Below are 22,720 nucleotides of genomic sequence, written 5' to 3' on the forward strand. Positions count from 1 at the left end.
TATGTCACACACATGTAAACACACACGTATACACACACGTATACACACACGTACATACATAGAAACATAGACAATAGGTGCAGGAGTAGGGCATTCGGCCCTTAGAGCCAACACCGCCATTCAATGTGATTGTGGCTGATCATCCAGTACACACACACACGCTCATACACACGCATGTTTATACACATACATACACACATGTACACATATCAGATTCCAGGGCTGCTGAGGCTATGATTATGCTTTGACATTTACAAACATCCATTAAAACATGACAGGTAAGAATATATTTTTTTTTTAAATGGTGGAAAAGTTTATATTACATTAAAAAAATATCAAATATTCTCTCGATAACCCCAATTATATATTTGCATCCAGTTTTTTTTTGTTCTTATTAACATGTAGGTAGCTTTATATGGAGCAACCTCAGCATAAGTGTGCGTTGGCAGTTTAGATATTACTTTGGTTTTCTTGGTTGAGCGCTTGTCCTGGTGTTATAGTTTTAGAGATACAGCGCAGAACCAGGCCCATGGGACCACCGAGTCCACACTGAGTCCACACCGACCAGCAGACCAGGAACTCAGCGGGACAGGCAGCATCTCTGGAGAGAAGGAATGGGTGACGTTTCGGGTCGAGACCCTTCTTCAGAGGTCTTAGGTGAGAAGACAAGAGAATCCGCAACAGATCAGAGGCAAAGCTCTGGGTTTGTGTGAATGAGGGGCAGCCACACTCCCAGCAGAGCAGCCGCATTAGAGCAGAAACAATAACACAGCTGCTACCAATAACACAGCAGTCATTCACTGCAATCACACAGGGAGACACGGAGAGAGAGAGGGAGGGGACAGACAGACAGAGAGAGAGAGAGACAGACAGAGAGAGAGAGAGAGACAGAGAGGGAGACAGACAGAGAGGGAGACAGACAGAGAGGGAGACAGACAGAGAGGGAGACAGACAGAGAGGGAGACAGACAGAGAGGAGACAGACAGAGAGGGAGACAGACAGAGAGGGAGACAGACAGAGAGGGAGACAGACAGAGAGGGAGACAGACAGAGAGGGAGACAGACAGAGAGGGAGACAGAGAGAGGGAGACAGAGAGATAGAGACAGAGAGAGATAGAGAGAGAGAGAGAGAGATAGAGAGGGAGAGAGAGAGAGAGAGGGGAGGAAACAAACAGAGAGAGAGAGAGACAGCAAGAGGCAGAGGGAGAGACAGAGAGAGAGAGAGACAGACAGAGACACACACACACACACACACACACACGGAGGGGGAGACAGAGAGAGGGGGAGACAGGGAGAGAGGAAAACACACACAGATAATCACACGGTTCCCTTGCCAAGCAACCACTCAACACACACTGATGCTTTGACTTGCTCTATAATCACGAGCTATTAAGCAGTTTCTAGTAGCACGGCACTGAGAGAAGGCACAGGAACATGATCTGTTATTGTTGTGTTATGAAGCAGGTGAGAAGCAGCAGTAGCAGGTTGAGTGAGGGACCCCTTGGCCGTGCGATGTTTCCTGCCTCTCTCCCTGTGGGAAAGCTCCCAGCCAGTGAGGTTTGTGAAGGAGGTTACACAGAAAAGCTGGAGAAACTCAGCGGGTGCAGCAGCATCTATGGAGCGAAGGAAATAGGCAACGTTTCGGGCCGAAACCCTTCTTCAGACTGATCAGGGATGGGGGTGGGTGGGGACAAGAAAGGGAAAAGGAGGAGTAGCCGGAAGGCTGGAGGGTGGGAGGAGACAGCAGGGGAGCTGAGGAGGGGGAGGAGACAGCAAGGACTAACAGAATTGGGAGAAGTCGATGTTCATGCCCCCGGACATGAAGGACATGGGACACCGGTGGAGGTTTGGAGCTGAGCGGCGGCACATGACTGAGGGAACGGTCGGGAGGAACAGGATGCGGCACGGTGGCGCAGCGGTAGAGTTGCTGCCTCATCGCGCCACAGACCCAGGTTCGATCCTTGACTACGGGCGCTGTCTGTACAGAGTTTGTACGTTCTCCCCGTGACCTGCGTGGATTTTCCCCCGCACTCCAAGGACGTGCAGGTTTGTAGGTTAATTGGCTTCTGCGATTTGTCCCGATTGTGTGTGTAGGATGGCGCTGATGTTGGGCGATAGCTTCTAGGACTCGGTGGGCCGAAGGACAATTTACAGAAGCCAATTAACTTACAAAGATAGGGCTGTTAAGGATAGCGGAGTCAGGGGAAATGGGGAGAAGGCAGGAGCTGCGGGCTTACCATCGTGGGGCTGGCCGGTCTCGGAGCGTGGGGAGCGGTGGTGGCTCGCTGCTGCAGCCCGACTCCGGAGCTCGGAAGCTCCAGCTGCAGGTCCGGTGGACTGGGATATCGGGAGCTCGCGGGTCCGGGTCGAGACCGCTTTCCGGAGCTCCCGCAACGTGACTTCTCAGCCCGTGTCGCGGGGTTGGAACGACCAGGAGCGGGGCCGTACATCGCCCGGCGCGGCTTTAATGACCGCGGGACATTCCAGCGCCCGCCGGGGGCTCCAACTTTGTAACTGTTAGACCTGGAGCCGGGCCGTACATCGCCCCGCGCGGCCTAAAATGGCCGTGGGACTTACCATCGCCCGCCTGGGGCTTCGACATCGGGAGAGAAATGGTGCAGGGGAGAGAAAATACTTTGCCTTCCATCACAGTGAGGAGGAGATTCACTGTGATGGATGTTTCTTTAAATTGAATTGTTTGTATGTCTTGTAGGAAATTGTCTTTGTTTGTATGGCTGTGGAAACGGAGTTTCGTTTGAGCTTCACTGAGGTTCGAATGACATGTAATAAATATTGTATTGTATTGTAACGGGGTACTGATTGGGGATGATCAGCCATGATCACATTGAATGGCGGTGTTCAAGACTTCAAGAGTCCAAGAGAGTTTAGTGTCATGTGTCCCTGATAGGCCAATGCAATTCTTGCTTTGCTTTAGAACACCAGAACATAGTAGGCATGAATACAGAACAGATCAGTGTGTCCATATACCATTGCATATATATATATATACACATGAATAAATAAACTGATAAAGTGCAAATAAACAGATTATTGGCTATTAATGTTCAGAGTTTTGTCCGAGCCGAGTTTAATAGCCTGATGGCTGTGGGGAAGAAGCTCGAAGGGCCGAATGACCTACTCCTGCATCTATTGTCTATCGTCCATTGTAAAACCTGTACGTCTTTTGAGTGTGGGAGGAAACCGGAGCACCCGGAGAAAACCCACGCAGGTCACGGGGAGAACGTACAAACTCCGTACGGACAGCAGCCGAGGTGAGGTTCGAACGCGGGACTCTGGCGCTGTGAGCCGGCGATTCTACCCGCTGCGCCACCGTGCCACCCTGTACCTTTCAGATTAAATGTTCCCAGCCCTGGGCGTGTGTGAGATGAACTAGCCCCCGATGTTATTTTAGTTAAAACTCCACCTCGCAACACAGACCAGCTGGCCTTTCACAACATGACCCAAGTTCACCTTTCACGTTGCCAAGTCTCACAGGACCTTGCAAATCACTCCATTATTTTACCCTGAAATAACAGGACGCTCCCTTATATTTCCTGCTGAGTTATTTCTGTCCCTTTGCAAGTAATTCAAAGGGATTAACCTGCTGCGAAGTTGGTTTATTTCCAGTGAATGATTAGCCAGACGCCCAAGGTGTATAAAATCACCCGGCGAATAGACTCAGACTTAAGGCTCACGAGAGTGTATTGTCATGTGTCCCAGATAGGACAATGAAATTCTTGCTTTGCTTCAGCTGATTATAGTAGGCATGAATACAGAACAGATCAGTGTGTCCATATACCATTGAATATATATATATATACACACACATAAACAAGCATATAAAGTGCAGTAGGCTAATTAAAGTTCAGAGTTTTGTTTGAGTTGAGTTTAATAGCCTGATGGCTGTGGGGAAGTAGCTATTCCTGAACCTGGTTGTTGCAGTCTTCAGGCTCCTGTACCTTCTACCTGAAGACAGTGGGGAGATGAGTGTGTGGCCAGGATGGTGTGGGTCCTTGATGATGCTGGCAGCCTTTTTGAGGCAGGGACTGCGATCGATCCCCTCGATGGTGGGGAGGTCAGAGCCAATGATGGACTGGGCAGTGTTGACAACTTTTTGCTGTGTTTTCCGCTCCTGGGCGCTCAAGTTGCCGAACCAACAATGCAGCATTGAAACGGGACCCTCAGCATGAAGAGCGATCCTGACCCTGACCCGAAACGTCACACAATCCTTCTCTCCAGAGACGCTGCCCAACCCGCTGAGTTAATGCTGCTTTTCGTGTCTGTCTTCAGCCAACCGAGCCCACAACGCATCGATCACCCGCTCACACAAATTCTACCTCATCCCACTTTCTCATCCACTTCACAGAGGGCCAATTAACCTATAAACCCACACGCCTTTTGGGATGTGGGAGGAAACCAGAGCACCCTTTAGGAAGGAGACGAGGAGGAATTTCTTTAATCAGATGGTGGTGAATCTGTGGAATTATTTGCCACAGACAGCCGCGGAGGCCAAGTCAATGGATATTTTTAAGGCAGGGACAGGGATTCTTGATTAGTACGGGTGTCAGGGTTTATGGGGAGAAGGCAGGAGAATGGCGTTAGGTGGGCAGAGATAGATCAGCCATGATTGAATGGCGGAGTAGACTTGATGGGCCGAATGGCCTAATTCTGCTCCTATTACCGATGACCTTATGACATTGCGAAACCCATGTGGTCACAGGGAGAACGTGCAAACTCCACACAGACAGCACTCAAGGGCAGGATTGAACCCGGATCTGTGGTGCTGTGAGGCAGCAGCTCTACCAGGTGAATGCAGTTACTTTTCCCCCAGGGTAAAGGGCCTGTCCCACTTTCATGACGTTCTGTTTTTAAACTCGTGGACATTTTTCATCAGGTTAGAAAAAAAGCCCCGACCTACTTGATGCCACGAGTACCTACGACTAGCATCACGGCCCGCTACGACCATGCTGCGGGTACGAGTCAAGGGCAAACTCGGGAGAGGTCGTGAATTAGGTCAAATAAGTGGGTCAGGCCCTTATGGGCATCATGAACTAGAGGGCACAGGTTAAAGATGAGAGGAAAAAGATTTAATAGGAATCCGAGAGGCAACGTTTTCACTCAGAGGGTGGTGGGTGTATGGAACGAGCTGCCAGAGGAGGCAGTTGAGGCAGGTACTATAACAGCATTTAAAACTGCTTGACTGGACTTTGCTGGCTTTACCTTGCACTAAACGTTATTCCCTTATCATGTATCAATGGCTCGATTGTAATCATGTATTGTATTTCTGCTGACTGGTTAGCACGCAACAAAAGCTTTTCACTGTACCTCGGTACACGTGACATTGAACTAAACGGAACTGGAGATATTTGGACAGGCACATGGATAGCGTCAGTGTCATACAGTCACACAGCACAGAAACAGGCCCTTCGGCCCAACTAGTCCATGCCGACCAAAGTGACGACTGATCTTAGCTGGGGTAATTTGCCTGCTTTTGGACCAGGTCCCTCTGAACCTGTCCGAACCATGTCAAGTGCAATAGTTTAAAATCAAAAGTTAAAATAGTTTCAATAAAACAATCACAGAGTTCTATGGACTGGAACTTAGAGGGATATGGACCAAGCGCAGGTAGGTGGGGCCAGAGTGGGTAGGGTTGCCAACTTTCACACTCCCAAATAAGGGGCAAACGGTCAAAATAAGGGACAAATTTCTGACGACAATTCATTGACCGACGGCCATGGCTGGGTGGATGATGAGTTGGTCCCGGGTGCTGGACTGCACACAAAGCCCAGCCGGCGGGCCAGCTGTGGAGTTTTGGCCCGGGCCGCGCTCAGACTCGACAGTCCCCTCGACCCGGGTAGTAGTAGCCAAAAACGGAACAAGGGAGGTCCCGAACTGGACAAACCAATTTAGCCCAATATAAGGGATGTCCTGGCTAATACGGGACAGTTGGCGACCCTAAGTAGGTAGGGCATGTTGGTCGGTGTGGGCAAGTTGGGTCGATGGGCCTGTTTCCACGCTGTATGACTCTATGTCTAAATAATTGATTGCTAAGAACTAGAGGATTGTGAAAGGCAAACCCAGGGAAATGCGTAGGATGGAACTGCAGAAGCTGCGTCACACTGAGTGAAGATAGACTCAAAATGCTGGAGTAACTCAGCGGGACAGGCAGCATCTCGGGAGAGAAGGAATGGGTGACGCTTCAAGTCGAGACCCTTCTTCAGACTCTCCGGGGAGAGGGAAACACAGAGATATGGAAGATAATATCTGGCAATGATATGTCCCCTTTGATGTCTTGTTTTCACACCTTACCCTTCCATATCTCTGTGTCTCCCTCTCCACTGACTCTCAGTCTAAAGAAGGGTCTCGGCCCGAAACATCACCTCTCTGTTCCTTCTCTCCAGCGACGCTGCCTGACCTGCTGAGTAAAGCCCCTGTCCCACTTACGTGTCCTTGGCACGCTAATTACGTGACCTCGTGGTCGCGTTGAGGCACGACAGTCCCGCGAAGATCGCGTGCGACTTCATTCGCCCGCACAGCCGTCTGGAGCGCGTGACGTCATTTGAAGATGGACACAAAATGCAGGAGTAACTCAACGGGACCGGCAGCATCTCTGGAGAGAAGGAATGGGTGACGTTTCGTGTCGAGACTATTCTTCAATCTGAGAGAAGGGTCTTGACCCGAAACGTCATCCATTCCTTCTCTCCAGAGATGCTGCCGGTCCCCGCTGAGTTACTCCTGCATTTTGTGTCCATCTTTAGACTTGCTTTCTGTTACCAGCAGAAGGAGATTGTGCTAAGGAACGTTCCTGGCCAAACTGGCTGGGACTGTTGTGTGAACATTACTGCTTGGCACTGTGCTTCCGACCATGAATTAATCACCACTCCTAACACCGCTCGCAGAAACTGCAGACAGTGCATCTGGCTGTACAACTGATGTCTCAGCAACAAGCCAGCACACTTCATCTTGCACTGCACCATATTCCTCGGGTTCTCAGACAGTTCTGTCGATGCACCAGGATCCCAGTGAAACTGCCGTCACTTCTGCGGAAGTGGGAAGCACTTTAATGTACAGGAATTTGGTTCGGCTACTCTTGTTTCGTTTAGTGGAGGGAACTGCAGATGCTGGTTTACACCGAAGACAGACACAAAATGCTGGAGTAACTTCTCCGTGGATTGTCACCTTGTCGTGATGGAGAAGCTTGTGTGAACCTGAGATCCTGAGAGCGATGCAGTCTGGAGCGATGTTCCTGGTAGGGCCACCCATGGCGGTTAAGGTCGAGGGGGAGGTCTCGGACAAAGAGCAATCCACCCAAGACCTCAACGGTGGAACAGGCGGAGGACGATGGCTGACCTTAGTGGAGCGTCACAACGGCTGGGAAGGCGGATGAAGGCTGCAGCAGAAAAGGGTCTCCAGTCGTCTTGGACTCCATGTCACTGGATCCTGACCCAGATCTGTCAAGGACCATGGGGTGGCTGTCTGTGCACCAATCTCCCCACGTTAAACAAAGTCACGCACAGGCGTCCTCCAACCCTGGAGACACCCATGGTCAGCCATGACCACAGGGGGGGGGCTAAGAACTCAGTGGGTCAGGCAGCATCTCTGGAGAGAAGGAATGGGTGTCATTTCAGGTTGAGACCCTTCACATCAGCATCTGCATCTCCTTCCAACACATTAGACTAAAGTGTCTGAGGCCCTCACTGTTTTAGTTTAGTTTAGTTTAGGTCAGGTCAGGGCGAGTTCCCCCGCCACGGGTACCATGTAACCCCGTGCTACCTGCTCCATGATCGGATAGTCAGCGACTAAACCGTCTCCTCCACCTGGTTTGCCAGATCCCCCAGCAGGACCAAAAACAAGACCTGTCAAAGGGCGGATGAGCTTCTAGCGAGCCAACGGCCATCCACACTTCAGTAGAAGTTGCGATCACTGTCACACATAGCATTGTAAGGAATTATGATAAAGCACACACACACACACACCAAAATCCTGTACCTCCAGCGGCGGAAGTCCGCAGGTACTGGAGGACAGAGACGTGTGGTGCGTCCGTCACCGTTCCCATCGGAAACCAGCGCCACTGCGTCGCTAATGTTTTCAACGATGATGAATGAATGAATTAGTTTTGAGATACAGCGTGGTAACAGGCCCTTCGGCCCACCGGGTCCTCACCGACCAGCGATCCCCGCACACTAACACTATCCAACGCACACTAGGGACAATTTTACATTTGGAGTGCACTGCTTTAGGTTTATTAATGTCTTTATACCTCTGTACAAGGGTGGCACAGTGACAGAGTTGCTGCAGAGATCCGGGTTCAATCCTGATACGTGTGCTTGTCTGTACGGAGTTTGTACGTTCTTCCCGTGACCTGTGGGGGTTTTCTCCAGATGCTCCGGTTGCCTCCCGCACTCCAAAGGCGTACAGGTTTGTAGGTTAATTGGCTTTGTTTAAGTGAAAATTGGCCCTAGTGGGTGTAGGACAGTGTCCATGTGCTGGCTCGAAGGGCCGAATGGCCCACTCCTGCACTTATTGTCTATTGTCAATGTGCGGGGATCGCTGGTCAGTGCGGACTCAGTGGGCCGAATGTCCTGATTCCGCGCTGTATCTCTAAACTAAACTAAGAACCAATATGCTTTGTTTAGTTATTTAAGAAGGAACTGCAGATGCCGGTTTAAACCGAGGCACGAAAAGATGCTGGAGTAACTCAGCGGGACAGGCAGCATCACTGGAGAGAAGGAATGGTTGACGTTTCGGGTCGAGACCCTTCTGTTTAGTTTATTGTCATGTGTGTCGAGCGTTTTTGTTGCGTGCTATCCAGTCAGCGGAAAGACGAAATGTGATTACAATCGAGCCGTTCGCAGTGTACAGAAACAGGATAAAGGGAATAACAGAGACATCATGCACTGCCCACCCTCATGGCTCATCTTGCAACCTCCCAAGTGTTGGGTGAGTCCAGAACCAGGGGCCACATTCTTAGAATAAAGGGGAGGTCAATTAAGACTGAGGTGAGAAAAAAACTCTTTCACCCAGAGAGTTGTGAATTTATGGAATTCCCTGCCACAGAGGCCAAGTCACTGGATGGATTTAAGAGAGAGTTAGATAGAGCTCTAGGGGCTAGTGGAGTCAAGGGATATGGGGGAAGGCAGGCACTGTTTTTTGATTGGGGACGATCAGCCATGATCACAATGAATGGCGGTGCTGGCTCGAAGGGCCGAATGGCCTCCTCCTGCACCTATTTTCTATGTTTCTAAAATAACTCTATGAAGTTTATACAAAATGATTTAGATTAGGAGCAGCACCTCATATTCCGCTTGGGCAGTTTGCACCCTAGCGGCATAAACATTGACTTCTACAATTTCCGGTAGCCCTTGCTGTCTCCTCCCTTCTCAGCCCTCTGGCTCCCCCTCTTCCTTTCTCATTTTCTTGCTTCTTCCTTCTCCCCCCCGCCCTCCCCCCCCCCCCCCCACACCGTACATCAGTCTGAAGAAGGGGTTCCCTAAACGTTGCCTATTTCCTTCGCTCCATAGATGCTGTTGCACTCGCTGAGTTTCTCCAGCATTTTTGTCTACCTTCAATTTTCCAGCATCTGCAGTTCCTTCTTGAACATGATTTAGATTAGTTTATTGTCTCAGGTACTGAGGTACAGTGAAAGCTTTCTTATTGTGTGCTAAGCAGTCAGCAGAAAGACTATGCGTGATTACAATCAAACCATACACACTGTACAGATACAGGATAAAAGGGAATAACGTTTACTGCAAGATGAAGTCCGATTAAAGATATTCCAAAGAGGTAGATGGGAAGTCTGGAACGTTCTCTAGTTATGCAGGAAGGAACTGCAGATGCTGGTTTACACCGGCAGATAGACACAAAATGCCGGAGTAACTCAGCGGGACAGGCTGCATCTCTGGAGAGAAGGGATGGGTGATGTTTCGGGTCGAGACCCTTCCTCAGACTGTTCTCTAGTTGTTCTTGTGCATGGTTAGAAACATAGACAATAGGTGCAGGAGTAGGCCATTCGGCCCTTCGAGCCAGCACCGCCATTCAATGTGATCACGGCTGATCATCCCGATTCCATGATTGTGGATGATCAGCCGTGATCACATTGAATGGCAGTTCTGGCTCGAAGGGCCGAATGGCCTCCTCCTGCACCTATTGTCTATGTTTCTGTTATTGTGTCCTGTACCGAGGTTAAGTGAAAAGTGTTTGTTTGCGTGCTAACCAATCAAAAAGACTAAAGGGTCTGAAGAAGTGTCTCGACCCGAAACGTGGCCTATTTCCTTTGCTCCATACTGCCCCACCCACTGAGTTTCTCCAGCATTTTTGTCCACCTATAGTTTTAACCTTAGTGATGCAGCGTGGAAACAGGCTCTTGAACCCGGGTCTCTGGTGCTGTGAGGCAGCAACTCTACCGCTGCGCCACCGTGTAATCAAGCCGTCCACAGTGCACAGATGGAGGGTGTAACATTTAGTGCAAGATATAACAGGGACACTGCAATGCAATAGCCTAACTTTTACACAAAACAATCTCGCTGATCCTAAAAAGCAGGTTTGGTGAGTGGTTAATGTGTGACCCGTTTGAAGTTAGGGGACGTTAGACTGGTGTGAATGGCTGGCTATTAAGTAAGTGCCAAATACTTCCTCTCATGAACACAAAAGGCCAACAAGGCGTTCTTGCACTCAGAGTTACGTGTAGGAAGGAACTGCAGACTTATAACAAAGATAGACACAAAGTACTGGAGTAACTCAGCTGGTCAAGGGACTGTCCCACTTGGCAATTTTTTCGCCGACTGCCGGCATAATTGACTGACGTATTGGGTCACCCGAAAAAGTCGTGGCGTATTGACGCCCGATCTCTCCTCAAGTGTCGCAACATTTTTTTTGTCGCCGCTGGATTTTGAAATCTTTCGGCGACCCTGATACGTCAGTTAATGACGCCGGCAGTCGCTGAAAAATTCGCCAAGTGGGAGAAAATGTTTAAGAAGGAACTGCAGATGCTGGAAAATCGAAGGTCCGCAAAAATGCTGGAGAAACTCAGCGGATGAGGCAGCATCTATGGAGCGAAGGAAATAGGCAACGTTTCAGGTCGAAACCCTTCTTCAGACTGATGTGAGGGGGGGGGGGGGGGGGGGGGGGGGGGGGGGGGGAAGAGAAGAGGAAAGGAGAGGGGGAGCCAGTGGGTTGAAGGAGAGCTGAGAAGGGGAGGAGTGTCGGGACTACCTGACATTAGAGAAGTCAATGTTCATACCGTTGGGGTACACACTGACCAAACGGAATATGAGGCACTTTAGGCCGCATCTCTGGAGAAAACTGATGCATGATGCTTCATGTCTGGACCCTTCTTCAGACAGGCTGGCTGGTTGAACTGGTTATAAGGGCAAGTCCCCTCCCCCCCAAGTCCCCCCCCCCTATCTTGGTAATTCCACTCCTCACACTTGTACACTCTGGAGTTTAGAAGGATGAGAGGGTATCTTATTGAAATATATAAGATTACTAGACTAAGTGGGACCCATTGGGCTGGTCAGGAGGGCTGGTCACCAACGCAATATTCCACCTCTCCACCAATTCCAATATTGTTCGCCAGTGGGGGGGGCTGTCTGTTGCGCTAGTATGGGTGTTGCGGGCCGAAGGTACAGGTTTCCAGAGGGCTAGTAGACATTGTGGGCCAAATGGATTCTTGGGCTGGCATCCAACTGTTGCATGATTTTAAAAGCCAAGCCTAGGCAAACAATTGGGCTGCAGACACCTGACAACCAAAATGCATTTTGTGAACATAAACTTGTTAAAAAAGCGAGGCAATCAATTGGGCTACAGCCACCTGACAACCAAAATGCATTTTGTGACCACAAACTTTTAAAAAGGCGAGGCAATCAGCTGGGCAGCAGCCACTTTACAGCTGCATCGAGGGAACTCACTGTGGAGTAGACGTGCATTCAGTGTTATTCGCAGCTCAGAGAACCGTGACCCTCTCACATCCTGGGTCTGGCAGAGACCGAGTGGGGGACTACACATCTGGGTTTTATAGTACCTCCCCCACTGCCGCCAGCGGGGGCAGCAGAGAGAATGGCGAATTTTTTAAAACATTAATATCTCTCTGATTTTTCATCGATGGGAAAAATCCTATGGTCCCGGAAGGCAGTGGGGGGCTCTGAGTGAGGTGGCCAAAAATGACGGTTGTAGGTGGCGGCGTTCTCTCAGAAATCGCAGCACAGTGGGCCAAAAGTGGTCAAGATCAGACTTTTAGTAATATAATAGATTTAGGATTTGGACACGCTAGAGGCAGAAAACATGTTCCCGATGTTGGGGGAGTCCAGAACCAGGGGCCACACAGTTTAAGAATAAGGGGTAAGCCATTTAGAACGGAGATGAGGAAACACTTTTTCACACAGAGAGTTGTGAGTCTGTGGAATTCTCTGCCTCAGAGAGCGGTGGAGGCAGGTTCTCTGGATACTTTCAAGAGGGAGCTAGATAGGGCTCTTAAAAATAGCGGAGTCGGGGGATATGGGGAGAAGGCAGGAACGGGATACTGATTGGGGATGATCAACCATGGCGGTGCTGGCTCGAAGGGCCGGGTGGCCTACTCCTGCACCTATTGTCTATTGTCACTTTAATTTCACGTTTCATGTATCTTGTGTCTTATGACTGTTGACAGAACAATTTCCCTCCTGGGATAAATAAAGTTCTATTGTATCATATGGTAAATAAGGCAAACAGTCAGAACATTTTTTCCAGGATGGAAAACTCAAATACATTACACGATTACAATCAAGCCGTTCGCAGTGTACAGATGCAGGAATTACTCCAGTACTTTCTGTCCTTTTGTTTACTAACCAACATTTATAATGTGGATAAATGTAAGGTTATCCACTTTGGAGGCAAGAACAGGAAGGCAGATTGTTATCTGAATGGTGTCAGGTTAGGAAAAGGGGAGGTGCAACGAGACCTGGGTGTCCTAGTATATCAATCACTGAAAGTAAGCATGCAGGTACAGCAGGCAGTGAAGAAAGCTAATGGCATGTTGGCCTTCATAAAGAGAGGAATTGAGTATAGGAGCAAACAGGTCCTTCTGCAGTTGTACCCGGCCCTGGTGAGACCACACCTGGAGTATTGTGTGCAATTTTGGTCCCCTAGTTTGAGGAAGGACATTCTTGCTACTGAGGGAGTGAAGCGTAGGTTTACAAGGTTAATTCCCAGGATGACGGGACTGTCATATCTTGAGAGAATGGAGGAGCTGGGCTAGTATACTCTGGAATTTAGAAAGATGAGAGGATATCTTACAGAAACATATACAGTTATTAAGGGTTTGGACACGCTAGAGGTAGGAAACAGGTTCCCCATGTTGGGGGAGTCCAGAACCAGAGGCCACACTTTAGAATAAAGGGTAGGCCATTTAGAACGGAGACGAAGAAGAACTTTTTCACCAAAGAGTTGTGAATTTGTTGAATTCTCTGCCTCAGAAGGCAGTGGAAGCCGATTCACTGGATGCATTCAAAAGAGTGAGATAGAGCTCTTAGGGATAGCGGAGAAGGCAGGAACGGGGTACTGATTATGGATAATCAACCATGATCACATTGAATGGCGGTGCTGGCCTGAAGGGCCGAATGGACTACTACTACACCTATTGTCTATTGTCGATCTGCCGTTCTTTGTTTCTATTGTGTTATTAGACAATAGACAATCCCCAAAGCTGCAGCAAAGTTGCCAGGACTCAAGGGACTGAGTTACAGGGAGAGGTTGAGTAGGCTGGGACTCTATTCCTTGGAACGCAGGAGGATGAGGGGTGATCTGAGAGAGGTGTATAGAATCATGAGAAGAATAGATCGGGTAGATGCTCAGAGTCTGTGGAATTCTCTGCAGACTTTGGGTGCCGTGGCAGACTCTGTTGTCCAGCCCGCTGAGGATGTCCCCCAGCCCCGACATCGGACTTACATCACCCCGGCGAGCAGGCCTGTACATCGGGCCGCCCGTAGCGGCGACTGCGGAGGGCTCGGGGAGGCCCCGATCACGGGTGAACATTGGGGAACATTGGAGGAAGAGACTGACTTTGGTGCCTTCCCTCACAGTGGGAAACTTTGATTCTGCTGTGTGGGGATGTTTTATGTTGAATTCTATCGTGTGTTGTGTTCTTTATTTTTATTGTATATCTGTATGGTGATCACATTTCACTGTGCCACCTGGCACATGTGACAAATAAATGTATCTTGCATCTCTTGCCCGGAGTAGGGGTATCGAGGACCAGAGGACATGGGTTCAAGGTGAAGGGGAAAAGGCACCTGAGGGGTAACTTTTTCACACAAAGGGTGGTGGGTGTATGGAACAAGCTGCCAGAGGAGATAGTTGTGGCTGGGACAACCCAATGTTTAAGAAAGAGTGAGACACGTACATGGATAAGACGGGTTTGGAGGGCTATGGGCCAAACGCAGGTAGGTGGGGTTAGTGTAGATGGGACATGTTGGCCGGTGTGGGCAAGTTGGACTGAAGGGCCTGTTTCTACACTGTATCATTCTGTGACTCTAAATCAGACAGACATTTGTATGTGCTCATTGAGTGAGTGAACCACCTATGGTGCTGGGCTGACAAATCCCTCAGCAATTAAGGGCAGCACGGTGGCTCAGCGGTCGAGCTATGGGTGGGGGGAGGTGTTTCACGATCCAGCTGCTTTTCGTGACCATTTTCAAGTGAGTTTTTTTTATTTTAGAGATACAGCGTGGAAACTGCTGCAGGCAAGATTTTCATTATACCTCTGCCTTACTGTACTTGTGCACTGGCCAAGAAACTACACTTGGCCTGATTTATTTGTATTCTCAATTAGTTCAGTACAGTTTAGAGATACAGCACGGAAACAGGTCCTTCGGCCCACCGAGTCCGCACCGACCAGCGATCCCCGCACGCTAGCACTGCCCTACACGTACATAGAAACATAGGAAGTAGGTGCAGGAGTAGGCCATTCGGCCCTTCGAGCCAGCACCACCATTCAATTTAATCAAGGCTGATCACCCACAATCAGTACCCTGTTCCTGCTTTTTCCCCCATATGAGCTAGATAGGGCTCTTAAAGATAGCGGAGTCAGGTGATAGGGGAGAAAATAGGAACGGGGTACTGATCAGCCATGATCACATTGAATGGCGGTGTATGGCCTACTCCTGCACCTATTGTCAATTGCCTATCCCTTGATTCCCTTAGCCCTGAGAGGTAAATCTAAATCTCTCTTGAAAACATACCAATGTTACAGTCCAAAGTTCTCATACGTAAACAAACAAATTCTACTTTCTAACCAATGCTCAAGTTTCGTACCCAAATTTGTACAAGTGTGCCGTATGGTCACGAATGGGACATTTTTTACATTTTACACCAAGCCAATTAACCTAAAAACCTGCACGTCTTTGGAGTGTGGGAAGAAACCGAAGATCTCGGAGAAAACCCACGCGGGTCCATCGAGGGGATTTATCGCAGTCAGTGCCTCAAAAAGGCAGGCAGCATCATCAAGCACCCACACCATCCTGGCCACACACTCATCTCCCTGCTACCTTCAGGTAGAAGGTACAGGAGCCTGAAGACTGCAACGTCCAGGTTCAGGAATAGCGACTTCCCCACAGCCATCAGGCTATTAAACACAACTCAAACAAAACTCTGAACATTAGAATAGAATAGAATAGAATAGTTTCTTTATTGTCATTGTAACATGAACCATGTACAACGAAATTTAAAAATGTCAGCCAGTCAGTGCACCATTCAAACATTTCTAAAAGCTAACGATACATACAAGGTAAAATATTAAAAGATAAACAACTAAAATAAATATCACGAAAATAGCACGCATAAACACCCAACCCTCCATCCTTCTGTCGATCTGTCGATTTCACAGTGTAAATAGATCATTATCTGTTATTTGCACTTTATCTGTTTTATTTATTCATGTGTGTATATATTTATACAATGGTATATGGACACACTGATCTGTTCTGTATTTGTGCCTTCTATAATTCTGTTGTGCTGAAGCAAAGCAAGAATTTCATTGTCCTATCTGGGATACATGACAATAAACAATCTTGAATCTTGAATCAGGTCACGGGGAGAAGGTACAAACTCCGTACAGACAGCACCTGTAGTCAGGATGGACCCCGGGTCTCTGGCGCTGTGAGGCAGCGACTCTACCGCTGCACCAGCTTGTCGCACTAGTGAGGGTACGACGGTCTGTGCAGGGGGAGGACTGGGCCAAGCATCCGACCCGTCACCCAACAAATCAGAAGCTGCAACTTCCTGCAAACACCAGCTTTCGTCGGCTTCATTGCAAACTTCCAGAATGCAAATCAGCCCACCGCCTGCGACAACACTAAACACTGAGGCTTTGTGACTTCCAACCCATAACTCGGGCAACAAACTCGGACACACAGTGAGTGCTCTGCAGTAACTCAGCCGCTCGGGCAGCCTCTCTGGAGGTAGACACAAATAAGCTGGAGTAACTCATGTTGGCTCAGACAACATCTCTGGAGAGAAGGAGTAGGTGACGTTTCAGGTCGAGTCAGGGGAGAGGGAAACGAGAGATATAGACGGCGATACGGAGAGATATAGAACAAATGAATCAACGATATCCAAGAAACTAACAATGATAAAGGAAACAGTATATTCTCTGGAGGGCATGGGTAGGTGACATTTAGGGGGCTCAAACCTGATGGAGCGCAGGATGATGATGCGTTATCTTACAGAGTGTTAAATCCGGAGTGGAATAGATGCAGAGTCTTTTACCCAGAGTAGGAGAATCAAGAACCAGATCAAGAGGACATAGGTTTAAGGTGAGAGGGGAAAGGTTTCATAGGAACCCGAGGGACAACCTTTTCCACACAGAGGGTGGTGGGTGTATGGAACGAGCTGCCAGAGGAGGTGGTTGAAACAGGGACTATAACAGCATTTAAAAAGACGGGTACAAGGATAGGAAAGATTTAGAGGTTACAGACAATAGACAATAGGTGCAGGAGTCGGCCATTCGGCCCTTCGAGCCAGCACCACCATTCAATGTGATCATGGCTGATCATCCACAATTAGTACCCCGGTCCTGCCTACTCCCCATATCCCCTGGCTCCGCTATTTTTAAGAGCCCTATCTAGCTCTCTCTTGAAAATATCCAGAGAACCGGCCTCCATCCGCTCTTTGAGGCAGAGATGAAAGTAATTCATCTCTGCCTTATTAGAAATGAAAGTAATTTCTTCCAAACATAAACACAAAATGCTGGAGTAACTCTGGAGGCAGCATCTCTGGAGACAAGGAATGAGGTATCAAAGAGTTAGATAGATAATGGGCCAAACGCAGGCAGGTGGGAGCGGGGGAGATGGGACACTTTGGTCGGTATGGAGTGAAGGGTCTGTTTCCATACTGTGTGACTATCTATTACATCCAGGTTCATTGGTCCATATATATGATGTCTAAGTCTCTTCGAGATGAAGCGCAAGCTCTACAACCCTACAGGCTGCACGGTGGCACAGTGGTAGAGTTGCTGCCTCACAGCCACAGAGACCCGGGTTAGAAACATAGAAGAATAGATGCAGGAGTAGGCCATGGCTGATCATCTAAAATCTCAGTCTCATCTCAGTCCTAAATGGCCTATCCCTTATTCTTAAACTGTAACCTCCTGGTTATGGACTCCCCCAACATTGGAAGCATTTTACCTGCATCTAGCCCGTCCAATCCTTTAAGAATTTTATACATTTCTATAATATCGCCTCTCATCCTAAATTCCAGTGAATACAAGCCCAGTCGACCCATTCTTTCATCATATGTCAGTTCCGCCATCCCAGGAATTAACCTGGTGAACCTATGCTGCACTCCCTCAATAGCAATAATGTCCTTCCTCAAATTAGGAGATCAAAATTGCACGCAATACTCCAGGTGCAATCTCACCAGGGCCCTGTACAACTGCAGTAGGACCTCCTTGCTCCTAAACTCAAATCCTCTCGCAATGAAGGCCATGTGGATTCCCTTCAGTTCCTCCCTCCCACTAGATCCTCGGTCCCCTAGTATTTCTGGGAGATTGTTTGTGTCTTCCTTAGTGAAGACAGAATTCAAAGTAATCATATTTATTCTGCCGTTTCCTTGTTTCCCCATTATAAATTCACCCGTCTCTGACTGTAAGCGACCTACACTAGTCTTCGCTAATCTTTTCCTTTTTACATATCTAAAGAAGTTTTTTAAAGTCAATTTTTATATTCCCCGCAAGCTTTTTTCTCTTGCTCTTTTTTCCCCCCACTGTCCCCCTCTGTTGAGTTCTAAATTTCTCCCAGTTCTCCGGTTTGCTGCTTCCTCTGGCCAAGTTATTTGCCTCTTCCTTGGATTTAACACTATCCTTGATTTCCCTCTTCAGCCACGTTTTGATCCCGACTACGGGTGCTGTCCGTTTATGTGGACATTGTACCTTCTCCCCATAACCACGTGGATTTGTAGGTTAATTGGCTTCTGTAAATTGTAAAATTGTCGCTAGTGTGTAGGATAGTGTTAATTTACAGAAGCCAATTAACCTACAAACCCATGTGGTCATAGTGTGGGATAACATAGAACCAATGTGAACGGGTGATCATTGGTCAGCGCCGAAGGGCGTGTTTCCGTTTCCGCTCTGCATGAACTCGGAAGAAGGGTCTTGACCCAAAATGTCACCCATTCCTTCTCTCCAGAGATGCTGCCCGTCCCGCTGAGTTACTCCAGCTTTATTTGTGTCGACATGAACTACACAACTCGGCAGGTACATAACATGATAATAATAATAATAATAATATATTTAATTGTCATTGCACAGAGATACAACTAGGTTTGGTATGCAGTTTCCATCTGATGTCATAACTTAATTAACTAAAACATGACAAACGTGAAGTTTGTTCAAAAGTCATCACCTGGCTCCATCAGAAATAACCAGCAAACACAGACAGACACACACAGAGACAGACACACAGAGACAGACACACAGAGACAGACACACAGAGACACACACACACACACACACACATCAAGACCAAAAACAACTACAGCTCACAAGACAAGAGGAAATGGTTGGGGGGGGGATGGGAGGCCTGATGAACACAGAGAGAGATTCTAATTCTGTCACACCCTTTCCAAAAGATCAAACCACAAGAGGCCGGAAACTGTTGAAGCCACTTACCTGATAGTAGTTCTTTATGTGCCTCACTAATATAGTCAGGTTTTGAACGCGCAAGTTCACATCATTATTGACGTGCTTGTTCACCCTCTGATTTGTTGGTCTTGGGTCACTAGAAGAGGGGACAAAAGAACAGAAAAACCCATTATATTTCATGTATAAAATCACTCGAGGAATAGATCGGGTAGATGCACAGGGTCTCTTGCCCAGAGTAGGGGAATCGAGGACCAGAGGACATGGGTGCAAGGTGAAGGGGAATAGATTTAATAGGAATCAGAGGGGTAACTTTTTCCACCCAGATGGTGGTGGGTGTATGGAACAAGCTGCCAGAGGAGGTAGTTGAGGCTGGGACTATCCCATCGGTTAAGAAACCGTTAGACAGGTACATGGATAGGACAGGTTTGGAGGGATATGGACCAAGCGCGGGCAAGTAGGACTAGTGTAGCTGGGACATGTTGGCCGGTGTGAGCAAGTTGGGCCGAAGGGCCTGTTTCCACACTGTATCACTCTCTGACTCTAAATCTCAGTTCTGAACATAAAGTGGTGAATCTGTTGAATTCACTTCCACAGATGGCTGTCGAGGCCATCAGTTGATATTTTTGCTTCACACCTCTCCTTTAAACATTGCCCTCTAATCTTTAAAGCTATGCCCTCTAGTCTGTGGAATTCATTGCCACAGATGGCTGAAAGGGCCCTCATTCTAAGGCGAAGATTGGCAGGTTCTTGATTAGTACAGGTGTCAGGGGTTATGGGGAGAAAGCAAGAGAATGGGGGTTGAGTGTGAAAGATAGATCAGCCATCATTGAATGGTGGAGTAGACTTGATTGGGCCAAATGGCCTAATTCTGATCCTATCACTTATGAATATATCAAAATAAAGAACCAGTAAACTCCAAACCCAAACAAGCAGCAACTTTGTAAATGATTAATAGTGAAGAAAGAGTGTTGAGTGTAATGTTTAGGAACGAACTGCAGATGCTGGAAAATCGAAGGTACACAAAAACGCTGGAGAAACTCAGCGGGTGAGGCAGCATCTATGGAGCGAAGGAAATAGGCAACGTTTGGGGCAAATTCATATATTCGTGAATGTAATAATGTGTTGTGGTCGTGGGAGTAGACGTGATGGGCTGAATGATCTAATTTTGCTCCAAAAACGCATGAACAACAAAGCTGGGCTTTCCACACAGTTCGGCCACTGTTTGTGACTGTGTTACTCATTAACTAACAGCATCATACGGCACCGCTCAGAGCGTCAATGTACAGGAGTCATGAACTCAAACGTTCCCTTTGCTTATCTGTCTTTAAAGTCACCACATGTCAACACTAGGGTTGCCAACTTTCGGCGGTAAGCGAAGGTCCGAAGGTCGGACAGCTGGCCGGGCTGCTGACCAACCGACGGGGCCACGGGCAAGGCGCTGCTGCTGCTGCTGCTCCGGCAATACGTCGGGAAGGATGAGGCATTTTCACCCAGAGAGTTGCGAATCTGTGGAATTCTCTGCCACAGAAGGCAGTTGAGGCCAATTCTCTGGATGTATTCAAGAGAGAGTTTAAATAGAGCTCTTTGGGCTAACGGAATCAAGGGATATGGGGTGAAGGCAGGAACGGGGTACTGATTTTAGATGATCAGCCATGATCATCTTGAATGGCGGTGCTGGTATGAAGGGCCGAATGGCCTACACCGGCTCTTATATTCCATGTTTCTATCTGTACAACACAGGGACAGGCACTTCGGCCCTCAAAGTCTGTGCTGGACACGAGGCCAAGATAAACTAATCTCCTCTGCCTGCATGTTATCAGGGAACTAAAACATCCTATCACCACTGGAGAGAGGTCCTGACCTCCCATCTACCTCATTGGAGACCTTCTGACTATCTTGAATAGGACTTTATTTTTTATCTTGCACTAAATGTTATTCTATACACTGTGGGCGGCTGGATTGTAATCATGTATAGTCTTTCTGCTGACTGGTTAGCATGCAACAGATAAAGCTTTTCACTGTACCTCGGTACATATTGAGTTGAGTTCAGTTTATTGTCAAGTGCACTGAGGTACAGTGAAAAGCTTTTGTGGCGTGCTATCCATTCAGTGGAAAGACAACACATGATTACAAATAAGCCGTCCACAGTGTACAAATACATGATAAAGGGAATAACGTTTAGTGCAAGATAAAGTCTGAATCAGACTGAAGGGTCTTCACCTGAAACTTCACCCATTCCTTCTCTCCAGAGATGCTGCCTGTCCCGCTGAGTTACTCCAGCATTTTGAGTTATGTGAAGGGTTCAATTAAAGCACTATGCTCTAGGGACAGGCAGCATCGCTGGATAGGAGGAATGGGTGATGTTTGGTGTTGAGACCCATCTTCAGACTAGCATCTTCACCTCCTTCCTACACATGTGAAAAGATATTCACATCTCGTGTTGTCTAGTTGAATTTAGAGATACAGCGGGGAACAGGCCCTTCGGCCCACCGAGTCCATACCGACCTGCGATCCCTGCACATTTAGAACGGAGACGAGGAAACACTTTTTCACACAGAGAGTTGTGAGTCTGTGGAATTCTCTGCCTCAGAGGGCGGTGGAGGCCGGTTCTCTGGATACTTTCAAGGGAGAGTTAGATAGGGCTCTTAAAGATAGCGGAGTCAGGGGATATGGGGAGAAGGGAGGAACGGGGTACTGATTGGGGATGATCAGCCATGATCACATTGAATGGCGGTGCTGCTCGAGGGGTCGAATGGCCTACTCCTGCACCTATTGTCCATTGTCACATTAACACCATCTCACACACACACTAGGGGCAATATACACTAATACCAAGCCAATTAACCTACAAACCTGCGCGCCTTTAGTGTGGGAGGAAACCGAGGATTTCAGAGAAAACGCACGCAGGTCACGGGGAGAACGTACAAACTCCGTACAGTCCGCGCCCGTGGTCGGGATTGAACTCGCGTCTCTGGCGCTGTGAGGCAGCAACTCTGTCGCTGTGCCACCGTGACAACTCCACGTTGACAGTGAGTGTACTCGGGGCAGTTCCCCTGTAGACATTAATTAATGAACTGCAGTGACAAAGTTGGGCAAATGCTTGTACATGTGGAATCACATTGGGTGGCGCCGCGGTAGAGTTGTGGCTTTACAGCGCTAAGCACTAGAGACCCGGGTTCGATCCTGACTACGGGCGCTGTCTGTACGGAGTTTGTTCCTTCTCCCCGTGACCTGCATGCGTTTTCTCCGAGATCTTAGGTTTCCTCCCACACTCCAAAGACGTGCAGGGTTTATAGGTTAATTGGCTTCGGTATAAATGTAAATTATCCTTAGTATATGTTGGATTGTGTTAATGTGGGGGGGTCGCTGGTCGGCACGGACTCGCTGGGCCGAAGGGCCTGTTTCCGCGCTGTGTCTCCAAACTAAACTAAACATTGTTGGACACAGGGTCTGCCATTGGCGTTCGTGAGAGGACAGCTGGATACAAGAGCACTCACTGGTGCAGCCAGAGAGAGAGAGAGAGTGACTGGGCGAGCACTGTTCCGCTGCGGCCAGCTTCCGACAGACGCCTCCATTGTCCCAGCGTTCCTTTCATGGTGCTCACTGCTGGTTT

The 22,720-nt window shown here is 48.4% G+C and overlaps 1 protein-coding gene across 1 annotated transcript in view; it reads right to left on the reverse strand.

The window, feature by feature from the left end:
• The window catches only part of ccdc88c (coiled-coil domain containing 88C), a 181,108-nt gene that overhangs the window by 142,390 nt on the left and 15,998 nt on the right, over positions 1–22,720 (reverse strand). Inside the window, exon 3 of the mRNA XM_055640219.1 lies at positions 19,135–19,243. Within this exon, the coding sequence (XP_055496194.1) occupies positions 19,135–19,243 (109 nt within the window). The remainder of the gene's footprint in view (positions 1–19,134; positions 19,244–22,720) is intronic.

The sequence above is a fragment of the Leucoraja erinacea genome, chromosome 9 (genome assembly GCF_028641065.1).
Source record: "Leucoraja erinacea ecotype New England chromosome 9, Leri_hhj_1, whole genome shotgun sequence".
In the NCBI taxonomy this organism is placed as follows: Eukaryota; Metazoa; Chordata; class Chondrichthyes; order Rajiformes; family Rajidae; genus Leucoraja; species Leucoraja erinaceus.